Raw genomic sequence first — 25,259 nt, 5'->3', positions numbered from 1 at the left:
TTGGGCCATGATGAGGAAAGGTGAGGGAAATTAATTTCATCGGGCACTTGAAGCATCAGGGTTCAGAAAGCTTGGGATATTCTATTCAAATACAGATTATGGTCTGGGCTGCGCATAACTGACACATTTTCATGCATTCAGGGACATCACATTCCCTGCCTACTCCTGCCCAACGTGGACTCCAGCATCTGCAAGTGTAAATACCTCCCCTCCCTTCCTCTTTGGGCAAGCAGTTGCTGGACCAACAGTTTCAGGTATTTTTTTACCACATCACCTGAGAAATGCATCCACAGCCTGAGATCTCTTCAACAACTTTGCCATGAATGCAGATGCTCATATAACGCCAATGGCGTTATTTTATTTTTGTGTCCTTCAAATCCTCCCTTTTTTAATCACGTACACAGAGGCATTTTCACTCATAGGCTTGAAAAGGCACTCCTTAAACAATATAACACCACAAGTCCAAAAACAGTGCCACAAGTCTTAGTGAGCCCCTCCCTTCAGGAGCATCTTAGCCCCCAAAGCAGATGCCAGCAGGACTTCAGACACTCCAACAGTGGATCATGAAGTCAGATAGAGAGAAGGAGCATGGGCACGTTTAGTTAGATTATGGAAATCCACATGTTCAAGGACCATAACTTAAGGCCACATTTTGCACCTGGACAACGCAAGTGTACACAGCTTGACTTAAGTTGACTTTCCCCATAAAGACTAAAGTAGGGAAGAATGACTGCTGTCTATATGATTAAAAGATCATCATTATCATTGTCTTTCAACTAAGATCATCATCAGTTACGTTTGTCTGCCCTTACTGAAGCTGAGGTTCTGTACTCAAGAAGAGGGTTCTGCACCCTGATATTCAGGGTATCGGAAGGAAGACAACACCCAACATTGAGTCAAATTCCCTAGACTCTGCAGTATAACAAACTACCATGACAACATTTCTGCCACAAAACCACAATCTTCTTAGCAGGGGACTGAATGAATATACTGATTTTAATCTGTTTCCTCACTGGTGGGCACATGCAAGTAAAGCTTCTGATCTCCTTAATGACACCCATAGATCAGGAACAAAATACACCTCTGATGGATTTGCAGTCGTGAAGATCTCAAGCATGGCACTCTGTCCTTATTTGCCCTCCTTTTGTTATAAATTACACTATCAGAAGAACCATGCTTTGCCAAATCTGGTGCAGATACTAAGAGGCTGAGGAATGGTCATGAGATGTCCAGTTCTGGAGTCCTCAGTGCAAGAAAGACATGGAATGAATACAGAGGAGGGCCATAAAAATGATCAGAGGGATGGAGCAGCTCTCCTGTGAGAGAAGGCAGAGAGAGTTGGGGTTGCTCAGCTCAGAGAAGAAAAGGTTCTGGGGAGACTGGGGAGACCAGTAATTTTCTGGTTTTGTTTGTTCCTGTAAATGTAATTGCCTGTATTCCTATCTTACCTCATCCTGGGACTTGACCAGTGTTTCAAATGTTTTTTCTCCACTTTCTCCATCTATCATTTTTTTCCGAATCTATTGTCAAGGAAGAAAAAAAGGAAGACGAATTAGATGTTCCATGTATAATATATATAAAATATTTCATATACTATTTATTATAATTTATTTAGTACATAATATGTATGATATATAAAACACAACATTTCATAAAACCAGATAAAATGGTAGTGTACATGAAAGTCACAGTTCAATCCTGCCATCCAACCCTTAAGTGTACAATTTTCAGATTTTTCTGATTAGAAGGTGCTTTATGCAAATATATACTGAATCAGTAGAGTTATACAATTCTGGTATACTTTGCACAGCAAGACCAAGCCATAAAACCTCTTCTTGTTGGGCACTAGAAAGAGTATGAATTCTGTGTGGGTGATGTTTTGGCTAGAATTTCATATACTTTCCAGTATATGCACTGCATCAGTATATATGATTCTGGTAGATGCAGTGATTCACAAAAACATTTTTTACTAGTCCAAGAGTAATTTCTCTCAAAACTTAAAGTGGATTTTGACAGGTATCAGTAGTGTCATTATGACAGAACAATTTCAAACTAAGTGAAGAAAATACTTTTTAAAAAAAGTAAAATGCCCTCCATTTTATGTCAGAAAATATTGGAAACTACTTTTAAAAATTCTGATTTCTGAATGTATTACAAAATTAGAGGAATTAATTTGTCCTCACCACTTCACTTTATTTCTCTGTTTTCTTTCTCATCACAGCAATATGCTTTTGTTAATTAGACATACAGAAATACTTTTAAAATATTTCAGGCAATATATCAATATCCTATTAAAAACTATTCTTTTCTGAAAAATTTACAAGTCCTATCCCCAGGAATTGCCATTTAATGAAGAAGAATTATTTAAATAGCCATCATGGTGTCATTCAAAATGAGAGGAACATAATGCATTGCCCTTGCTTATGAATACCATTTCTCAGTTTGTTTCATTAAAAATTCATCTGCCTATAGAGTCATCATCCTGACAAATTTAAAACTGAAATTCCCAATGAAAGATACCCATTCAAAATCTGGAAAATGTATTGCTTTTCATTTAATATGCAGTGAAATACATGCAACAACAGGTACTAGGAAATCAAGTACTCTTACCTCAACTTTAATATCATTTTCCAATTCAGCATCTAGAAAATCCAGCGTAACAGGCTCCTGCGATTTAGGATTCTGAAGCAGAACATATTCAATAATCAAATAATAAAGACAGAGCACTCTAATGTAACAAATTATTCTAATCATTCCTAAGTGAGCTGTTTAACTGAGCTGACCTACCAATCCATTTTAATCTCTTATAGCACAATGAGTCACTAGTGGCCCTTTCTCATTTCTTTTATTTCATTGTATTGAGAGGTTAATTGGACAAGTGAAAAACAAATTAACACTAATGGCTAATGTCCATCCACAATATGTTGTACATAGGGCTCACGCTGGGAAGCTGATTCCCCTACTGCTAGTATGTCACAGACTGTAAGGATGGGAGAAGATGCATCAGAGGAAGAATCAGATATGACTCTTTCATTAGGTGTTCTGTCTTCAAGAAGGGAGAGGGAAAATTGGGAGAGCTTTTCAGCTGACTGGAAAGATGGGATAATTGTACTCTTTTGCAATTTTGCCAAAAGCAGACAACAGACTTGCTATTATGAGGTGTGAAAGGAGTGTGGCTCAAGATTCAAAGAAGCAGCAGTTATAACAAAGGATTTATTTATTATAAGAAAATAAATACTACTTTTATTGTTAGCATTACAAGACTTCCCTGAGCACCTTCTAGTTTTGAATTAATTTCTTTTGCCATCAGTACTGCTATGTCAGTTTAAGAGATGGAAACCTGTAGCACAGAAATACTGCGACCCAGTAGCTTCAAAATTGAATGAATGTGCATAATGTTGACCCTTGACCATGGAACACAGAGGAGTTTGGTGGTGTGTATCTGTAGTAACCCTAATCCCATAGGAGTACAGGAAGACCAGTGTAGGCCTGCTGAGCCAGCTCAGACCACCCTCCAGCCTCTACTCCTTTCTCACCTACAGTCTGCGTTTACTTAGATAGAACCATCTTCTGTACGAATTGTAGGGCATCTGACTATATATTTTGGTAATTCTGACTAGGCCCCACTGACTTTATATTAAATGTAGTGTAAAAATCCTCCATCTTCATCACTACATAGTTATTTAATGCACTCACATAATGAAGGGTCTTTAGAAAAAGAGTATAGGGATATATTATTTGATCATTTAAATCTGATAGCTTAGAATGGAAGATGAAAAAATAAAAGTCCAGATTTAGTAATTTACTTTGATTTGTAATAATTTGCCTTGTTTAATTAGTTCATGTATGAAAGGATCTTAAGGCCTTGTTTTATGAATAACTAAGCAGTTTCTCACATGATTAGCAACACAAAAATCCTTGGTAGCTGATACTACTAACTCAAGATAGTGCAAATTCTGAGAATTACATTTTTAGACGTTTTCAGTAATTAGGCTATACTAACTTATTTGCAGGGTATATTGAAGTCCTTACTTTCAAAGTTATTATTATATTCCTTCTATCTAACATTCTCTTGCAAAAGCACATGGTAAATGCACATGTGACTTTTCTACCAAAGAACATAAGCACGTTTCATCAAAATTTATGTAAATAATTCCAGTTTGTACTAGAAGAAAGTAATGTCCTGAATAGCTCGTAAAACTTGTCTTCATTACAAACTTAACAGTAGTCTTTATTTTCAAAACCATAATATAGAATAATGCTAGAAGACAAAAGATTTTTCTTCCATAATCTTGAGAAATAAATGCACGTTTCTGGGTGTATAGAATCATGCCTTTTTCTAGCAAGTGAGACTTACTGTCTGCTAAGAGAAAATCCAATAAATTTGTTCTTAGAAAGCGAATATGCACTGGGAGGATTTCAGATAAAGATTCTGGATATTCCTTTTAAATATCTACTGATAATTTCAAATAAATGTTTATGTTCCCATTTATATAGAATAGATAAAACTAGTAGTTTTAATATAACGGTATTAACATATACTAATTATTGTTACGCAGTTGTTTGCCCCCCAACAAATCCACTTTTGAAATAAATATCAAAAGGCTAAAATGTAACAATAAACAAAAAAATACATTTTCTTACATGCAATGGATAATGAATAGCATGGTCAAACCCAAACAGCATGCATGAAGGCATTGGCATGGCAGAGAAGGCATTTGTGAAGTTCACATTCCATTCCAACACACAAAGGAACAGAGAAGAAAATAAATGGTAAAAAAAAAAGAAAAACAAACCCATCATATCAAATCAACGTCAATACTCATTTCAAATGCTAAGCTGGGCAAGCCATAGTTAAGGAGTCCAAAAACAAAAATAGTCAACAGCCAGTCAAAATTCAAGTATATATGAAGTACTTGTTCTTATATTTTTTTAAGACTTATATCAACACATATTCTCTGTAGGGTATTTATTAATGGCTTTTAATAGAGGAAGAAACTAAACATGATTAGATACATTATTTGATGTGCCTGAGGCACAAAGAAATCAATTATATATTAGGATAGAAAATTCCTAGCCCCACACTTTAAACGGAAGACTATTTTCCCCATTATGTCTTTTTCCCCCAAGAATGTGTTTTTACCAGTATTTGGGCTCCATAATTTTTTTATTCCAAGGTTGTTATTTAGTGGGGTTTATTCTAAGACATGAAGAAACAAACTTACTCTTCAGTTTGCTCTTCTCTTTATCCAGTCATGCACATGACATGACTAGAATAAGCACACCACCACCACATTCACCAGCACAACTTAATAAAACAAAACAGAAGTAAATCACTAGCAATGAAGCATGCAAATAAAGGGAGTACAATCCATTTTCAGCATGAAAAATTAAGGCAAAGATCTATTACTTCAATGACGAATCAAGAAGGAAAAAAAGAAAGAAAGAACTGGTGCAGCAACGTAAAAAAACCCATTCATTAAAATGTTTTTGTCATGTGTTTTGGGAGGTCAGTATTCTCACAAATTCAGTGGAACTAGTCTTTGGCCACAGTTGCAGGAGCCTAGTTCCAGCAGTTCTAATGATGATGCAGGCTGTTAGGCTTTTAATGTAAGCGATGGTATGAAGGTAGCAAAATCCTGAGCCCCAGGGGGACACTAGAGCTTTTCCAGGTCTGCATCTCTCTGGGCAGCCAACACAGACAGGAAAACCTAGAAACAGCCAAATCATATCACAGCACACTGAGGAGCCAAATACACTCAGAAAATTGAGATTTTTTTTTTATGTTCCAGTGCTGTTTTCTCAAGTGCATAGATAAAAAGTCTAGCCCAGAGAGTGTCTACTACATGTGGCGTACACTGAGTCACTTGAGGCTCAGTGAACTCACTGCATTGAATTAGATCAGAATTTTACACCATATTTTACTGGTGATGTTATGCAAGCCACTGTTTTTTCATTATATGTTCCCATACGTGTAAGAAATTAACATTTTATACTATACCTATTTTTGTTATTTTGGTAGTTGCATAGTTATTTATTCATTACATGATTTTTAAGTTTTCATTAAGTGTTTCCTAATCAGGGACTTCACTACATAAGTGTTACTAAGTTCTTCTTCCCTGCTCAGTTATGGCACTTTATCCCATAGTGTTGCATTTGCTAAACCAAGAGATCTGATGTAAATAGCAGATAAGACATATGCCCTGCTTTGGCTTCCCCAGAAAAGAACATGAACAATTAATTTCAATTCGGTGAAGTTGTACAGCATACATTGTACAATAAAACTTGGCAGTAAAGTCTCAAGAATGATCTCTTGACATTGGGTTTATGCAAGCAAAGCCAGCACAAGCAGTCTCTTTTTTTTTCCAGTCTTCAAATTCATTTCAAAATCTGAAGAATAAATTTTACAGCATGGCTCTAATTAGCACCTATTAGTAAAGCACCATAATTTAATGGAATGCCCTTCACTACAGCCAGTAATATGTTTTCTATTATTTAAACAAGGAAGGATGCAAGCTTCATGCTTTGGAAGCTGTTTGTCAAAGTAAACAGTTCTCTAGTTAGATTTTTCCTAGTAAGCAGGGCAGAAGCTGTCTAATTGTATTTCCAGGTCTATGCACTTTAAAGCACTAATCACCTCCATCCAAAGTTACCTGTACATTTGGTCTCCTTTTTCTCAACTTAACTTTTGGTATGCCCACACCAATTTGCTGAAGTAACAAAAAAGCAGTGATTTATATTTTTCCACTATAAGTAAAAAGGCTACTTAATAGAATGGAAGTCTTCCCTTAACATCTACACTTTCCAGTGCACATTTACTGGACTCGGAGACTAGCCCTCACTCTGACTGAGAGTTGTGAGTTTTCTTTCAGAATTACACACAGGTTTTGTCTAGGGAAACAAAAATCAGATATAAGTTAAACAATGTGAATTAAGATAACAGAGAACTCTCCCTCCCACATACTCTGCCAGAAATAAAATACATAATGAGAAGAGTTTCACTCCATGTTTACCGTTATATCTGCTCTAAAAATAATCTCCTCTTACACTCCTTCCAAAAACATAAATCATTAAATGAAATTCTGGACACCACTAAAGGCATCTGGAGTTTTAGAACTACTATTAAACAGATTTTGATCAGAAGCATAATGAAAACAAAGAAAAGGATGCTAATCTTTAGAATAGATCCAGAAATTGAATTATTTACTGTTTTCAAATCTTATCTAATTAAGATTTATCTTTTTAACACATGCTTAATGCATTCACTTCAGTGACTATGTTTATTTGGTAGAGTATTCTGTTCTCTCCCAGGCCGATCAGAGAAATACATGCTCATGTGTACAGACACACAAAGAAACTTGGCAGAAAAACATAAAACTAACGTTTTGTTTAAAAATGTAATATAACTAATACCTTCAACTAGAAAAGTGATATTTTAAGAAGTTTAAAATTAAACTGAAAGTTCAGAAAAAGCTTTCTCATGTTATGCTGTGATGAAGTTGTCACGTGCAAGTAAGGTTATGATTGGTTGGTTCTTAATGATTTTAATCTGCTTCTGAATCTGCCTTTTGTTAAATTTTCTCAGTTGTACAAATGACTTTATAAGATCTGAATTTCTAGGGGCTTTTTTATGAGACAATACTGCAAGACTATTTTTGAAAATATTGTGTTGAACCAGTTTTGATTTGCAGAAACAGATTTTCAGAAGGAAAGCAGAAGACATTCAGAAGAAGGGAACACTGGAAGTTTAACACACCCTCACCTCTTCAAAAGTAAAGACGTAGTTATGTTTTAGTTTGCATCTATTGAAAAATTGCTGGCAAAGAGGGTTAAGATGTTGTTTGTTAATGAGTTAATGGCTACCAGGAGGTTCAACTAAAATTAATATGACATGATAAAGAGAGTCTATGAGTTCTAAATGCAGCTGTCTTTGTAGTGTACCTTAGTTTTAAAACGTAGTTCTTGTATCAGTCTGAATAGCATGCACCACCCCAAACAAACAGGGAGTGAAAAAGTCTAGTCTGTGTAACTGTTAATAACAATAACAATAATAATTCATATGCTTAATATCACATTTAGATATTATTCTGCAACATAAAACTTATCACTTATAAAATACTCTTTTTTAAACATACTCTAAATCAAACATTTGAACAGCACGTGATAGCATTTCTGAACTTCCATATCCTTTAAATAGAAAAATACACAGAGAAACCATGACAACTAGTTTCCTAATAATCCACCTCAGTTTCCCTAGATTTAGTTGGGATGAGCTGAGTTTTTCACTCTCTAGCAAAGGTTCTTTATTCTCCAGTGTTCTGAGTTTACACTGCAATATAATAGCACATATGAGATGAACAGAATCCATATCCAAACAGTTTCTCACAAGATTGTGTCTAAAACAAGAATAGTACATTGCTTCATTTTATATTCCTTCTGTTAATAAAAGGATAGTTTTGATTGTGTATAAAGAAAAGGTAATTAGACCAGTTGCTGTCATCTAAGTTTCTAATAAGAAGAAAAAAATTGGTCAGTAGTAACACATATACTTGCCTCAGATTAATACATCAAACAAAATATATGAGAAAAAGAGTCCATTCGAATTTTGAAGACTATGTAAAATCTTTCTTTCCTTTTTTCTCCCTTTTCTTATTAAAAGGGGCTTTACAAAATAAAGCAAAAGGGCTATTTCTTCATCAGTTAAGATCAAGTTTTTCTTTCTTTTCTTCAGAAGCGTTTTTTTTTCTTTCTTCTTTTGTTAACCACACTTGGCATAATATTTCAAACATATTACTTTGTCAGGAAATAAATTCACGTATTCACATTAAGAACTGAATGAATCACTAAAACATGTAGACAAATTCTTTATTTCTTTCTCTGCCTTTGACAGTTAAAGATGGTGATGTACTGAAAAGGGGATCTGCTATCCCTTTTAAGCTACAATAGGACTTTATGGCTAAGCAACAAGTGAGGAGAGTTGTATAGCCAAGAGGTCAAGTCCTTCTGTCATAGGAACAGGGCTGGGAAAAATAAAGTGATGGATATGTAGCAAAATTACAAAAAAAATCTGAATATTTCCACACCTAAAGGCAGCAAATACAGGCTTCCATTAGTTAAGATATTCCTGTGAAGTATCCTAAGTGTAAAAAATAACTTAGGAGTAGTGCATCACTGAAGTTTAATAGTCTTACTAACCTTATTGCCTGTGTATTAACAACTTGCATTCATCTTGGCCATATATTGCTCAAATGATCTTAATGAGAAATTCTAGTATTTACATGAATATATTGTTTGGTCTTCAATACTTACAGTGATTCATTATTATTTCTAACTTTCTTACTCTAAATAATCCAAACATTTCTCTCAATCTAGAGTCATTTTTTTATTTGCTTTTAGCTAATTAAATTTTAACTTTTTCTTTTATTTAATGCTGCATTTTTGCACAATGAACTCATGAGAAAATACGTTTCTAATATAATTATAATACCAAAATTTTCAAATATTCTATTGAACAGAAGTTTGTTTGACATTGAGAAACCCTTTACTAAAACAAGGATTAAAGTTTTGATTTAAAAAATAAACTAACAACCCTGTCCTTAAGCTTTGAAATATGTCAAAAAAGACAGGGAGGCAACATATTTAAGAAGATACATGTAATGTAGGAGTCCCCCCACAGTCAGACTATAGTTGAGGGATATAAAGTCAGATTGACTTATTTGGTTTAAATTTTCCTGGTATTTGAAGAAAGTGGTGTTCTAATCAAATTTAGATAAAGATTTCATTTTTAAAGATGAAAAAACTTCCTCAGCTTGAACTACTAAAAAAATTAGGAATGAGTGCTCAGCTAGATTCATCCCAACTATGCAGCTCAGGTTTCAGCTCTGATAAATGGAAAATAAGCATATAAACAAATATAAAAATACAATAAAAAAGTTTGCTTTGAGAACATCTTGTAATACGCTACAGGTCTTTCACAATGATATTGCAGCTACTGCTAGCCACTTTAGTCTTAACAGGTATACTAAAACACTTACTTCACGTACAAAAATGTGTGTGTAAAATATACAGCACCTTTATGTTATTGATAACCAAATGCACTACAAAGCAATGCTGGTCTTTGTGCCACCTAAAGCAAATTTAGATGAAGCCATACATGCACCACGGATTTTCCTGACACCCCAACAATCGAGAAAACTTTACCATCACTCTCTTGCTCTCTAGCACTTTCAGCACACCTTAGATGTTTTTGTTATTTCTGACAATGTCCCCTTATCACAGAGAAAAAATTAGAAGCTTTATCATACCTTTGGTTGGAGGTTTGGATGAAGTAGCACATACCCATTAGGATCAATTGCAAAATAGTATCCATTTGGACAAAGCTGAAAGAAAGAAATGAAGTTTAGTAGTGTAAGGTTTTAAGTAATAAAGAAAGATGAATTAATGATTTTGAAGCAATGGTCACATTAAGGAAAATACATTGCCTCAGGCATCATGAAATATGTGAAATATTCATGTACAGATAAAAATTTCTTACTATTTCTTATTTAGAATAAGAATAATAGACTTCGAGAATAATTTAGGCTGATGGGACCACTGGAGGTCACCTAGTACAACCCTTCAAAGAAAGATGAGCTAACTTCAAAATAAGATCCAAGTTCAAAGTTGGACTAGGTTTCAAAGGATCTTTCAATACCTCCAATGGCAATTCTACAACCACTCCGGGCAACTCGCTTCAGCATTTAACCACCATCACTGTGATTTTTTTCCCTTATCTCCAGCTGGAGTTTCAATTGCCATGACTATGTCAATTGCTTCTTGTCTTTTGCTATAAACCTTAAAAAAATATCAATGCTCATCTTCTGCATAACTCCCATTAGGTAACCTATTAGGTTTCTTCAGTCTGAACAAATTCATCTCTCTCAGCTTTTCCTTGTGTGCCATGTACTCCAGCCCCCTGGCCAACTTAGTGGTTCTGCACTGGACTTTGTCCAGCATCTCAGTGTGTTTCTTATACTAAGGAGATCAAACTTGGACAATACTCCTGATGAAGATGTTCACTGCCCAGCTGGCCTTCTTTATTGCAAGGGCACACTACTAATTTATGTTCATCTTCAGCTCCACCATGACCTCCAGGCCTTTTCCTGCCTTCTGAGGGATTCTGTTGAAGCCTGTACTGTAGCACGAGATTATTCCATTTTAGATGCGGGACTCTGCATTTGCCACCGGTCAAATTCGTGATGTTCCTTTGATTCTTCAGCTGTTGCTTTCCACAGTACTACTCATTTTCTTAGAATTTTCCCAGCTAGATGTCTAAAGATATAAAGGAATTATACTATGCAGGGTACAGACAGGCATGTATATTAAAAAACTCTTCTATAAAGTACTGTCCTATATAAATTCTAAGTAGTATTATTAGCTGAAATAATTGTTTGCTCTACACCGTGAGAAGAACCAAACACTCAACTAGAGAGTGGTGCCTTAAGCTCCAGGAAAATAACTACTTGAAATATATCCCCCAATGTAAAAGCTGGCTTTGTGGATGCATCCTGATGGACAATTCAGAGAAGCACATGTATGGCTGGAGAGAAAACCATCAGAAAATTTACAACAATGGAAAAGAATATATGAAAAGAAGCCTGCTGGTATTTTGACTTGCATCCAGTCATTGCTTTATGACTTATAAAGAGCATGCAAAGAAATCATACATGAAGAGAAACCATCAATGTAAGCAACTTACCGTAAATCGAGGCGTTAGTTTTTTTATGTCCTCCAAAGACACATCAACACCCATTACTCCAAGAATCAGCTGATTCTGGTAAAATTGCAAAACGTTATAATACATTTGACACATTTACTATGTAGAATAACTGCAACAGTCAGTGAATTTTGATTTTGCCTTCATCTCTTGTTTGACAGGTACTGCTTGAAAACTAGTACCTTGCCTACTTAGATGTCTGTTCTAAATATTTTAAACGATATCCGAGTGATTCAAAATAACATTAAATATATTCTGAATTTATTATAAAATATGAAAACTGTTTATTAATATGAATATAGATGTTTTCCTATAAGAATGAATGGTAACTGAGGTCAATATTGTTTGCCAAACTGGACCAAATGACTAGCAATGATATAGAACTACTATTGCACACTTAGATTGGGTAATTGGTGAGTGAGACCCCAACATAATTAACATCTTTTGGCTATGGTATAATGATGAATTAAGAAACCAAAAAGAAGACAAAAAAACAGTGACTATAACAATCATCAGCATTTAAAATCAGGGACTTGGGCAATAAATTTACTTGACTTGGAACTTATTTTCCTACTAAGAAAAGGGAGACTGTTATTTACATAGTTATCACCTGAATCCCTTCTCCAGATTAAATACATTTGGAAAATGTATTGGAAGATGAATCATTCATCCTGTAACCTAAAATTCAGGTAGGACCTAAGTGGATAAGATTCAAGTTTTCCTCTTGTTCCATCCAGGTGCTCTGTATGAGACCACGGCTATTTTACTTCTCAGAAAGACATACTTTGACAATAAATAGTTTCTCACTCTGCAACCAGACTAAGTAAATTCCAGGCATTCTTTTGTTGATAAGGCTCTGAAACCTTGTTTTGTTTTGATTTGTTTTGTTTTGGTTTGGTTTGGTTTGGTTTGGTTTGGTTTTAAGGGGAACTATTCTGAAAGTAAATAAAAGAAATAGTACTGATCAAATTAATTTGGAGTTTGCATAATATGTGGGAAACTGAACAACTGAATATCTAGACTTCTGTACTTTTTGACTTGGATGAACATAAGTATCACATCAAATGTACAGTATTTTGGCACATACTGTAAAGCATGTTCTAAGTCTGATATTAAAAAAAAACAGCATTTGTTTTTGTGAAGAAGACATAAATTAATTCCTTATCAGACTGTAATAGGGATGGGTAATTGCATTTATTTAATTCTTAGATTTTAAACTCAGTACACAGAGCTACTTTCTAGTATGATTACAATTCATTTAAAGTTTCCACATCATTGCTATTACCCAGAAATGTCACAGCTTCAACGACTTGTGATAAATAAAGCTGAGCTTGCTTTCTTGGCAAGTGCTGAAAAATATCATCATATACTTCCCATCTACTGAGCACTTTAATGCATTCCCACTTCCACTAGGTCACAGCAATAGATCAAGGAATGTCATATCCTGAAAATCAGAACTACAAAAAGGGTGATCTGCATTTTCTTGTTCCCAGGAGGTTATCAGGCAACGAGAGATGACCACTTTGCTTCTGATAACAAGAAAATTAAACTGTCAAAAGCTCTACAGAAATAATTTTTTGAAGGAATTTAGCATTACATTTAATTCAAAGAACTCTTTTTTAATTTTTTTTTATCTTTCTTTAAGTAACAGCTTACTATTTTCCCATTTTGTTCCTTTGTTAGATTGAAGACAGGTAGAGTTCCTGTAATCACAAGGCCCAGCTCCTAGGAGATAATCAAATACAGAGAGGAGAAAAAGGGTTTTCAGTTGAATAATAATTATTTAACTGTAATACACTAGAAGAATCCAGGGATTACTGAGTCCAAACACTAGGTTAGAGTACTGACTTTCCATTTGTAAAAAATAAAAAACTACTTCATTAATTTTATGCATGGAAAATTAAAATTGGATTTTTTGTATCAATATGTTAGTCAGAATAACAAATATCTTTATAAAAATAGATAATGTGCAAAATAATTAGGATACAATAGTTTAATAAACACTAAACATTAGCTAACATGTTTATAGCCACCATTCCCACTATACTAAATACTCCACATAGAAGGAGTAGGGGAGGGAAAGAAAAGACAAAAAGGATAAAGCAAATCAAACTTTAAAATAGTAAATAGATAGGCAACAAATACATGTGTGCAAAATTAACAGAAAAATCCAACAGGTTATTTTTCAATGGCTTGCAATAATGTTTGTCATCAGTTCTGCAAAATCACACAGTCTCTTCTGGTACAGAGGCAAGAGATTAGTATTTATTTATAAAGATAAAAGAATTTTTTTTTTTTCCTTTATGAATAGTCATAACTACTACTGGAAACAGGATCCAGAAAGCCACACATTTTGATAGCCTGAAAACACTTGTTATCCACCCTTAAATGTCCACGGGCAGATTTCTACCACTCTTTGTCCTAACGTTTGGTTTTAATTTCAGTTTTTCTTCCCTCACTGATGCTTACTTTTTCCATGTTTTTTATTGAGGAACCATATCATTTCTCTGCCTTTGTTTCATTAGAAAAAAATAAGCTAAATATTGCATTAATCCACTTTGATAAAATCAGCTCTCCCTGTGCCCAGTCTAGTAAAAGTTTGAAGGAAAGACAGAATGAACCCACTGAAAACACAAAGCGACACAGCAGAAGTCTGCAGGTATCACTCATTTTACTTCATGGAGTAGATCTCTTTCTATCCCCAGTTACAAATGCAAGCTTTGGCTTTACAACAGGATATGTACAGAACATGAGATGAGAACTTCCGTCACAACATCCTTTATGTTTCCAGTAAGTACCTCAACATAACTAAGAAAACATGGTTAATGAACTTCTGGCCATTGAAATTCTAAAGAAAAACTGGTTCTTTTGAATTATGCTTAGTTCTATGATGAGCTGATAAAAATTTTACAGTAATGCTGAGTGATAGGAAGAAGCGGATTTTGACATGACATTAGATGACCATGTGAACTTGCATAAATACATATTTCCACATTTCCATTTTGTAGTAATTTCTGCGTAGTTAGAGTTACTCAGAAAAATGTTATCTAGAGAAACAGATTGGATTGCTGCTAATAATGCTTTTTATTCAGTTTCCTGAACATGTTTGTTTTACAAGACAGCAGTGATAAATTCAGCAGTAAGGAAAGTATTTAATCTATCTTTTTGTTTATTTCCCCTCTGTATACACTGTCTAATTAAAGAAACAATTACCTTGAGTAAGCAAGTAATTACAATAACCATGATAGTTTCAAGATCCAAGTTAAAAAACTGTGCAAATACTGAGAAACTTTGACAAGTTTCATTCTGTCTAGCATGCTTAAAAAAAAAAAAAAAGAACTCCACACCAGTAACATTAACACATGACCTCTACTGCAGCACAGGTACAGCACTGGACAACTATTTGTTTCTTTTTCCTTCTATTAATTCAAGAAAAAACAATGACTCACACTTCCAGATCTGTCCATAGGATAAATTACTTTTCTCTGTTAAAGTTCAGGACACTCAGAAGGACATTATACTCAAGTAATGACCAACGTGTTAGAAACAGCTGTTCAGAAAATTGCCCTATTGAAGTGTAAAGATACTGGAAATGCAAGAATATTATGTTTGGAATGGAAGAAAATTGAGTGCACGGGATTGTGGAGAAGTGACCCCTATAGTTACTGACTCGATAATATTCTTACTTTACAAGAGATAAATACAGATCTTACCAGAGCATCCAGATAGACATTAGTCCATTGGACTTGTTTGGCTTTCTCTCCAGCTAAAACCATTGGTCTTCCCAAAACATCCAGATATTCCTGCCAAAAAGTGTAATAAACTCATCAGAAGGCAGCTATTAGACCGAGTCCAGAAACAGCATAAAAGATAAACAATAATGAAATAAAAACAATGAAAAGACTAGTAAAAAAAAAAAAATCAAAACTCACCACTAATACAGGAATAGCACTTAATTATTTCATTAAAATTATACTACCCAACAATTTAGTCATCAGCTTGCAGTACTTAGTGCCAAGGCAATTTCTGTATTTCAGCCTCAGTCACATGGACCTTACACATGCATAACCACTGCTATCTTTCCATGAAGTGAGAATTACAAGTATTTCCATTCCAAAATTAATTGCTAATGACACAATGAAATTACAAGCAGATTGCAGATCCTCTAATCCAGAAGTCTAATCCAGTGGGTGATGGACAGTGAGTGGTGTAGCAGCTGGGCATCTTAAGCTCCTACTGCAAGACCTTTCATTAACTTCTATTGAAACAAAAAAATGAGAGATTTAAAACCAAATAGTCCCTTCCTTCAGCTATGGACTATGGCTAAAGCTGGTGATCTCATGAGATATCAGACTTCTGGTCTGGTTTGGGTGTGGATGCCAACAAACTTGTTTCAGTCTTCAACTTTTTCTATTTGTTTGTTTATATTAGGGATAATTCCTGCCAGACACTATCTGGAAGACTTTAACTGCATCAAAGCACTCTTATTCAGGCCAAAGAAAGGAATACTGCCAAAAAATGTCATGCCTGGCCTTGGAAGGACAAAGTACTGTTATGATACTTCTCTGCTTTTCTGGAGGTGTAAATACATGGGCTTTCAGATAACTGAAAAGAATATCTTTTCTTCTACATCGTCAATTTTGATCACACCATATAATTCCAGAGTCCTGTGCCCTTAATTATCTACATACATGGCTGCTAAAATTGTCCTGCATCCTTTTTGAAGAAAAAATATGTCTCTCCCAGGCTTATTGGATCAATCCAGGAACCTCCTCTATAAGCAGGATTGTACCAGGTCACTGTATCTCCCCAGCTGAGCTCAGATACTCTAGCAGTGCTCTGCCCTTACACATATCCACAGCCTTCTCCACATAATACAAACTCTTAAGATCAGGCTGTAAGCACAGCAGGAGCCAGACTATGGATGTCTAGACATGTTATTAAAAATTACTGAGTTTATAGAACTTTATAAAAAAATTGTTGCCACGTCTCAGGATCAAAGAGGGAACATATAAAGCCAGGAAGAAAATCAAGCCCAAAACATAATGCTTGTGTGGAGGTCTGCAGGATACAGCTCACTTCAAATGCTATGTTGTGGGCACAGGGTCAGCCTGCTTTAGAGGATACTAGCATGTCTGTTATGCATGCAAGCTGCTGTGGGCCAGCTGGCTAGGGAGACAGGGATCAAACTGTAAATTGACTCACCGAAACTACAATAAATAAATAAATAAAAATATTGTAACAGAAAAATGCCACATATGTAAAAGAAAGCCTTTTTGGTTTTCTTTGTTCTTAATGCAGTGCATCTTAAAATTTAGTTGATTCAAACAGAGGTGAAATGCAACATATTTGAAAACAGAAATTACTCTGCTTGTTTGTATTACAACTGTATCTGCATTTGGCCAACATACTTACCTGTGTGTTTATTCTTATGGCTCCAATGGAAGGAATTTCATAATAATAACCTAAAGTTAGGAAAAGAAATAAAGCCATCTTACTTTAATACATTGCTAATCTTTTAATGTTGAGGAATTTAATGTAGTTTGTATTTTTCATTTACTTTTTATAGACATTATCACATGAATGGAATACTGGATTCCATTCATATGTGATAACGTCTATAAAAATTAAATTTTTGTGGCCACATGATGGGTCACCATATCATAGGCCAAGCTAGTTACCTTGTAAGCACTGGAAATATATGATGTGTTTCTTTTGTCTGTGGGTTTTAAAGCTGAGATAATGTACTGAATTTGTACCCCTGAATTCCCAGTTACTCTGATGTGCAAGTATATGTAATGGTCATTTGAATACACTGTGAGAGCAATGTAATTATATGCTGAATGCTTATAGGAATGTGAGTACAGCTACAGTCTGTCACAACAGTGAAGTTCACAGAAGAAAAATACAAGGTACTCTGTGGAAAGGATGAAAAAAATCAAACTTATTTCTTCTAATTAAACATCAGAAATGTCTTTATTGATCATTGATTATATCATGCATTTATTTGAATTAAAAATATTGCCCATATGCACCAATAAGACCAAAACATTAGGCATTGAGATCCAGTTTCATACCAAGTATGTTCTAAGTCAGATTGGAAGGAAGTGGGGATGACTAGAGAGGTAAGGGTATAGAAGGTAGTCATTTACTTTGCCATAAACATTGTGTGACTTGATAGAAAATGAACACTTTCAATTACAGAAAAATTAAATACAACATTGCTTCTTTGGCTATGCAAATAAATAATCCAATCAGTTTTAGATAAAGTTTATGATAATTTTGCCTCAATAACAAGATGACACAGGTAGTTATGCTGTAAGCCAGCTGGTCCTCATTATGTCATATGTGCAACTCAGGCATATACAGTCAAGACTTCATTTATGATGACCTCTGTGTAGGGATACGTCTTCCTCAGCATGTGGTATTTGATATATAAAGATGTTAAAAATGTGCTGTTCAAAAAAATTAACGTAAAAATTCCTGTAATCGTCTGGCAAAATAATCTGCTCTTTATGAAGCTTTAGTATTCTCTGCATAACTTGCCAGCATACTGAGGGATTCGTAAGTTTGTGATATGTATGCTATTCATACAGGCTATGAAATCAATAATTTTTTTTGTGAATCTACATCTTTCTCTGTCTCTTATCTTTGCTTTAATGTATTCTCATGTTGGAGAATCATATGCTTATTATTTAAAATATTGAACAATATTGTTGGATAAATTCTTTGTCTTCTATTTATCTGTATTTATCTCTTCTCTCTTTTTCCGTAATTATACTGTAAGGTACTTGAGAAACCTCTTTTTCACACTCTTTTTTTTTTCTGACCCTGTTTTTCATGTACAAATTTTAGGAGTATTTGACTTCCTTACTTTCACCTTCTTAATTTTTTTTTCCTACATAAAGAAATCAGGATAAAAATAGAAAATGTAAGATGCTCTTAGAAGCTAAAAAATCACAGCAAGAAAAAATTAGATACTTTCATCAAAACCAGGAAAAATAATGCAAGTCATCTGGTCCCTTGTAAGTTCTGGAGAAACGCAGAAAGAAATTGAATCAGCCAACCAAACAAACAAAAAATCCCTTTGCCCAGACCCCTTAATATAAAGCAGCCTTGCTCAATGTCTTCTCTGCCATCAGTTCAATCATTTCATAGATGGCTTTTATAATAAAAATTCTCAAAACTGAACCATATCATAGAACTATAATAAAAAATACTGTGATATTTTTCTTACAATATGAAGTTTTAAATAAAATAATCAGAAATAAATTTGAAATCTTATTGCTTATGTATATATGCATCTACATATTATTTAATCAAGCTTTTTTTGGAACCTTTCTTAAAAACTACGATAAAGCTAAAAATCTGAAAAAAAATCTGTATTTTTTATAGAATAAATATTGCCCTTTCAAAGCTTTAGCCAACAGTCTCAATGCCCGCACCCCACCCCAGTACCTTTATTTTCACAGGCCATCCACTGTATGGGTCCTTTGTCATAATTGTGTTGACCGACAGAAAATGTGAACACACGTACCTATGAAAGTTAAAAAACAATGCTTATAATTTACTTATATATCATCAATTAGCTGTGACTCTCAAGTTAATCATACCTGGATTTTTCATGCATCTGAACAGAAAAAGGGACCTATCAATTTTCCATTTTTAATCCCCATACTATAGACACTGTTTGGTTTGGTCCTTGGAGTAGAACCCAAGAAAAATGTTATCTCGTGCATCTTTCATACTTTAAAGCTCTTATATTGGTTACAGTTCATGAACCATTTTGTTGTCTTTTATTTATTTTTTTTCCTAGAGTGGTAATTATAACTCTTCAGGTTTTGTTAAGTGAGTTGACATGATCTCCTATCAATATCAGATGCTCACAAATAAATTAATATTAACATATACAGAGCAGTAGAATTAAAAAAAAACACCCAACAACTATGCAAACAAGGATTTTTTAGGATATTAGATAATTACATAAAAATGGTATATGAAATTTTCATTTACTACAGAAAACAAATTCTCCTTTTTATTGGACTTTAAGATTTTTTCATGTAAACCCACTAAATCAGTTCAACAAAGTTCTATGAAAGTTTTAAGCTCCTGCTGTCTCACTTAAAGCCCTTGATATTCATCAAAGCTATATGTTTTATCAGCATAATTCTATTCTGTTCAGCCAATGTAACTCAAATCTATCTCAGCAACTGAGGGGAGTTGTGACTACAGAAGAATTCACCAAGTTCTATCAGGCTTCGCAGCTGAAATTATTTTCCATGCACATTATCTCATTTGAATAAGAAAAATTAAACCCAAAGATTCGTATTGCTGTGTACAAAATAAAAATACTACAGGACGCACAGAAAAAATACAAATATTATGTTTCAGCATCTGGCAGAATATTTTGCTCAAAAGTGGAGATTCTTTGTAATATTTTCTTTAAATAATATTCACAATATAAAATTACAGAGACTCTTTGTAAACTACTGATTATTGTTAAGCTTTAAAATTATTTATATAAATTTTCATCACATCTGTAATTACTATCTAGACCTTCATTTATCAAATAAGCAACAAAACTTGTGTGACATAATCAGGGCTCATGTATTAATCAAAAGCTGTAGGAATAGCTCCAAATCATCAGTTAGCAGCTAGCAGCTGATGAAACTTTATTAATGTTGACCTCTATATGCAAGGAGGGTGAACAAAACTTTGTGCTATGTTTCATTTTTAGTTAACAATACATTTTGGGTTGCCTTATATGTACAAACCCTTTGTTTCTGCAGTTAAAAAGCAGACTTAAAACAATTACTCTTCTGCACTGCATGCTAATTCAGGTGCTTTTTTTTCCATAAAACGACAACTATCCCATACGAGGTCATTTCTCAGTGGTGAGTAAAGCCAATCATAGTTCTAGTTACCCAGGCAGGTATAAGAATGACTGTATGTGTGTGATGGCAAGATTTTGTACTGATAGTTCATACAGATAAAGACAGATGAAAAAATTGTTTCAATTACCTTGAAAATATCAGTATTGATAGTGCAAACATGATATGTCTGCATCTCATTTATTTTATTAATATTGTATCACTCTGTAAATTCAAGTTATATTTGCTATCCCTCATTTGTTCTTGACCTCTTTTACCAAAGGTCAGATATAGCTTTCCTAATGGATCTTTCTGTTTCTATATAATTACCATCTTTTTTTTTCCAAGCTGATTTTCACAGTGTTACTTTCTATCAGTATCTCTCAGCTCACACGATCCCTGGGTCCACTAAATACTTGATTAAGATGGCATTCTTCACAAAAACTATGGTGAAATAAGAAACAGGACCACTAAAGATCACCAATTAGATAGCTGGATCTCTTTTGGATTAAAAGTGACTACTTAAGTAAGCTAAGACAGAGTCACGTGGGTTTGCTTTTGTATGTATAAAACTACTCAATTAGGCTGGACTGTCTAGCATTTGACCTGAAATGCAAAAATAAAACACTGCATTGGATTCAAGTTGTGAAATGGTATGTAATTTAGGGAAAAGAAGCAGAATGTTAAATCTGCAACTAATCTATAAAGAATTTAGAATTTAAATTATTCACAACAAGCAGAGGACAATACATCTGATTTACTGTTCCTTGGATAATTAACAGAGATAAAGAACTGCAATGAAAATTGGAGCTTTTAATTGTTACTTGGTTTGGCAAGAGGGTGGAACGTTCAAGAGTTTTCTTTTTCCTATTGCCTCATCTGGAATTGAGTAGAATGACAGATGTGCTGGAAAAATGAGTCAGCAAGTCAAATTAAACAAGCCAATTTTAACAAAAAAACATGCTCTGTGCTAACATTTTCTGTGACAAGACCCAAAGCCAAAGGACTGAGATGCATCTGTCTATACTTTTTCCTTATAGACATTCCTCTAAGAACATAAAAGAGATTAATTACTTTTAATAGGGAATATTTACTGACTGCTACAGATATTAGGGGATAATGATACTCCTTGCTGCATATATGTGTAGGCAATATATGTAGGCCTACAAGAGTCTGAGAAACCGCAGCCACTCTGCAAGCAATTCAAAGTGGATGAACGTGCATATATTTTGACAGATATAGTATTTGTCTTGAATTCTGTGCTGCTGCAAGTGAGAGCTCTCCACAGCTATTTATGTACATCTCTTCATCACTCTGTTTAGGAGGAAATTATCTGACCTTTTGGAGATACATATGTCTCTTTATCAGGTATCAGGATTGCTACATGATTAATTTACTCAACTAGATATAGGAAAAATGAATCCCATGATTTTAAGTCTGTCATGCAAAAACAGCAAGAGTGCAGCTTTTTCCATCATTATATAAACAAGCTTGCTGAGACAAAAATTGATCATGTCAAAACATGCAACTTTAGTTTTCATGATGACAGTATGATTTCATAATATTTTAATCTGGCCTTTATAACTGCAGGTAAAGATTCACAGACAATCTCTTTTACTACAGACCAAGGCAGGCTGTGATATCAAGGAATAATTCAGTAATGCCAGCACCACTGAAGAAATTATTTTTCCCCCTAATGTTTTTACAGTTTATTAGATCTAATGATTTTTTTTTTTTTGCAGCTTATATTTAACAGGTACACATCTGAAATAAGAGGACAATATAACAAGGTTATTTTTCTGAATAAAATCCTAAAACTGCTTTTCTAAATTCTATGATGAACTGCACCTTCTAAATCCCCTGTTAATTATAGCCTTGAAACCTCTTAATCATATTGGTACTCTTCTTCCATAGGTCAGGGCAACATTATGTGCTTGCAACCTACCACAGTTAAAACTGCAAATGGATTTTTATTCCTTACTGCCTTTACATCTGTAAGCAGAAAGCTGAATATGATTTTGGATTCTGTCATGAACTGAGGCCAGAAGGCATTTACCATAGAATCATAGAATGGTTTGGATTGGAAGGTACCTTAAAGATCATCTAGTTCCAAGAACAGAACTTCAGAGGACGATCAGAAAATCCTATATACAAATTAGGAAACCACTCAGGACTAGCCAATAGGAAGCACCAAATAGAGAGTTTCATCTAAATTCTGGTCCACATCTGTTATGCTGAACTGCTCAATTCAGGACTTGCAGTGATGCAGTCCTGAATCATTTGGGTGATATCTATAAAAGTAAAGTAGCTTTGTTTTCCTAGGAAGCACAGGGAGAAAAGAAATAAAAGTTCTGTGTTTAACAGCAGGGGTAAGACTCACAGTGACGTACTAGGGCGAACTTTTAGGGTCCCTTAGTCTATGTTTATGTAACAATAAAATGGTTCATAACCTATTTACTTTCTCAGGTCATTAGGGCTAGTAGCCCAGCATGGCACTGTTGTTGTTTGAGTTAAAGTAGGGTCAGTTTCTGACTTTAGCTAAGCCTCATCTAAATAATTTCATTTTCTGAAAGTTAACTGCATCTTTTTCAGAGAGTGTTCCTCTCTAGACGGTGATAACACAGGGCACTGGTATGCAGCAAGGCCATTGCTTATACTTATTCCTATAGTAACCAGGCCCATCCTTGAGTTAGTGAAAAAAGGCCACACCTGCAGGGAGAGGTGGACAGGACAGGTGACCCCAAAGTGACCAACAGAGTATTCCATTCCATATACACCATACTTAGCATAAAAAAGAGAGATCAGGAGGGTCTGTTTCTCTCTCTTCTTCGATGTCTGATGTCCAGTGACGACCTTTTCTGTCTGTTTGCCCCTCCTCCCAGATCCATGCATTCCTGAATCCAGCCCCTGAGCTCAGCTCCCTCCTAGCCGCAGACCCATTCCCTCATGTCTGCTCTACAGCATTTGCGGTGATCAAGGGGTGGGGGCACAATCTCATATATTTGTATATATTTTACTACTTTCTTCTGCTTCTTCCTCTACTTCTTATTATTCTTACTATTATTTAATTACAGCTGTAATTTTAGTTTCCAACCTGCAAGTTCAGTCTTTTTTGCTCTCATTTTCCTTTCCCCTTTCCAAAGGGAAGGCAATCAGGAACCAACTGCTTGGTTTTAGGTGACAAAATTGGCCAAGCCGGGGCTAAACTGTGACAAGCTCACATCTCTACAGCTGAATTATGGTGCCTTCCTCCCTCCCATTCCCACCCCCTATAAAAGGCTGTCTCATTATATAGTCTTTTGGGAACAGGCCCTGACTCCTACTACACCTTGAACTGAACCCAGACATTGTTCAAAACAGTTGATTGCCACAGGCCAAGAACCACGCCATTGGGTCAGTAAACAGTAAGGATAAATGTGGACATTTCTTCAGCCTACTCCCTGGCCTTAGAATAGTTAGGGTTGGAAGGGATCTTAAAGGTCATCTAGTTCCAACCCCCCTGCCTTGGTCAGGAACACCCCACTATATCAGGTTACCCAAGGTTACATCCAACCTGGCCTTAAAAACCTCCAGGGATGGGGCATCCACAACCTCCCTTGGTAACCTGTTCCAGTGTCTCACTACTATCATGGTGAAGAAATTCTTCCTAATGTCTAGTCTAAATCTGCCCCTCTCCAGTTTATACCCATTCCCCCTTGTCCTATCACCACAAGCCTTTGTGAATAGTCCCTCTCCAGCTTTCTTGTAGGCTCCTTTCAGGTACTGGAAGGTCACTATAAGATCACCTCATAGCCTTCTCTTATCCAGACTGAACAAGCCCATCTCTCTCAGACTGTCCTCATATGGAGGCCTTGGATCATTCATTAGGATGTACATAACTCTGGAATTCGCTCATATGAATAAAGCTGGTTTTCTTATGATGGACTGAGCAAGGCTCACTCTTTTCAAAATGGCTATGACAGTGGTGCCTCTATTCTTTTAAATGAGGTCTCAGACAAATGAGGTCTGAGTTCATGTCTCTTCCTTTGAGCAAATTTGTAATTTCCCCTGCTCTGAATACCAGGCTTAAGAAAGTTCAAAAGTTGGAGGTTTAGGCTTTTGTACATGCCTCTCAGGCTGCCTACACATTTTGCTCTTAACAGCAACTGGGAAAAACACAGAGATGACTTAAGCAGTGGGGTATGAAACCTAGTCAGCTGCAAATATTGTGAAGTTTTAAAGGCCTAGAACTCAAAATATAGTAGCCACGATTTTAAGTCAAGTTAGGAAATATCAACAACGGCATGATAATTAACAGAAATGTATCAAGTTGTATTTTTTATAGTTATGACTACATTAGGATCTATCTCTTGCTCTGGTTGCTCTTAGAAAATACATGTAGGCTTGAGGAAACTGGGGAGAAAAATCCACATAGGAAACAATAAGAATTTAGCTCTCAAATAATTAGATGCAAAGATAATTGCAGGCTGGAGAGCTTTAAATTTATAGATATGAAGAAAGCATGAATGCATTTGATAAAAAAGTCTTTCAATAATTGACTCTCTATGGCCTGATTCAGCAAGGCATTTAACCATACAAGTAGTCCCCTTGACATCAATGGAAAAAACCACTTTAATTGAGGCACATCTTCAAAG

General features: G+C 35.0%; 1 protein-coding gene across 10 annotated transcripts in view; it reads right to left on the bottom strand.

Annotated features, from left to right (window-relative positions):
- Positions 1-25,259, bottom strand: part of CACNA2D1 (calcium voltage-gated channel auxiliary subunit alpha2delta 1) — a 390,104-nt gene that overhangs the window by 37,126 nt on the left and 327,719 nt on the right. For 5 of the 10 annotated variants that reach the window (XM_069875667.1, XM_069875759.1, XM_069876321.1 and 2 more), the window contains exons 13-21: positions 19,214-19,292; positions 17,171-17,220; positions 15,469-15,558; positions 13,412-13,480; positions 11,738-11,812; positions 10,305-10,379; positions 6,654-6,710; positions 2,611-2,682; positions 1,449-1,520 (exon numbers count right to left, since the gene is read on the bottom strand). In XM_069875667.1, coding sequence (XP_069731768.1) covers positions 1,449-1,520; positions 2,611-2,682; positions 6,654-6,710; positions 10,305-10,379; positions 11,738-11,812; positions 13,412-13,480; positions 15,469-15,558; positions 17,171-17,220; positions 19,214-19,292 — 639 coding nt within the window. The remainder of the gene's footprint in view (positions 1-1,448; positions 1,521-2,610; positions 2,683-6,653; positions 6,711-10,304; positions 10,380-11,737; positions 11,813-13,411; positions 13,481-15,468; positions 15,559-17,170; positions 17,221-19,213; positions 19,293-25,259) is intronic. The other 5 variants (XM_069875997.1, XM_069876085.1, XM_069876244.1 and 2 more) reach the window with 3 other exon arrangements.

Source organism: Phaenicophaeus curvirostris, chromosome 1 (genome assembly GCF_032191515.1).
Source record: "Phaenicophaeus curvirostris isolate KB17595 chromosome 1, BPBGC_Pcur_1.0, whole genome shotgun sequence".
NCBI lineage: Eukaryota > Metazoa > Chordata > Aves > Cuculiformes > Cuculidae > Phaenicophaeus > Phaenicophaeus curvirostris.
Note: the sequence above shows the minus strand (reverse complement) of the source record. Positions and strands in the feature narration are given on the sequence as shown.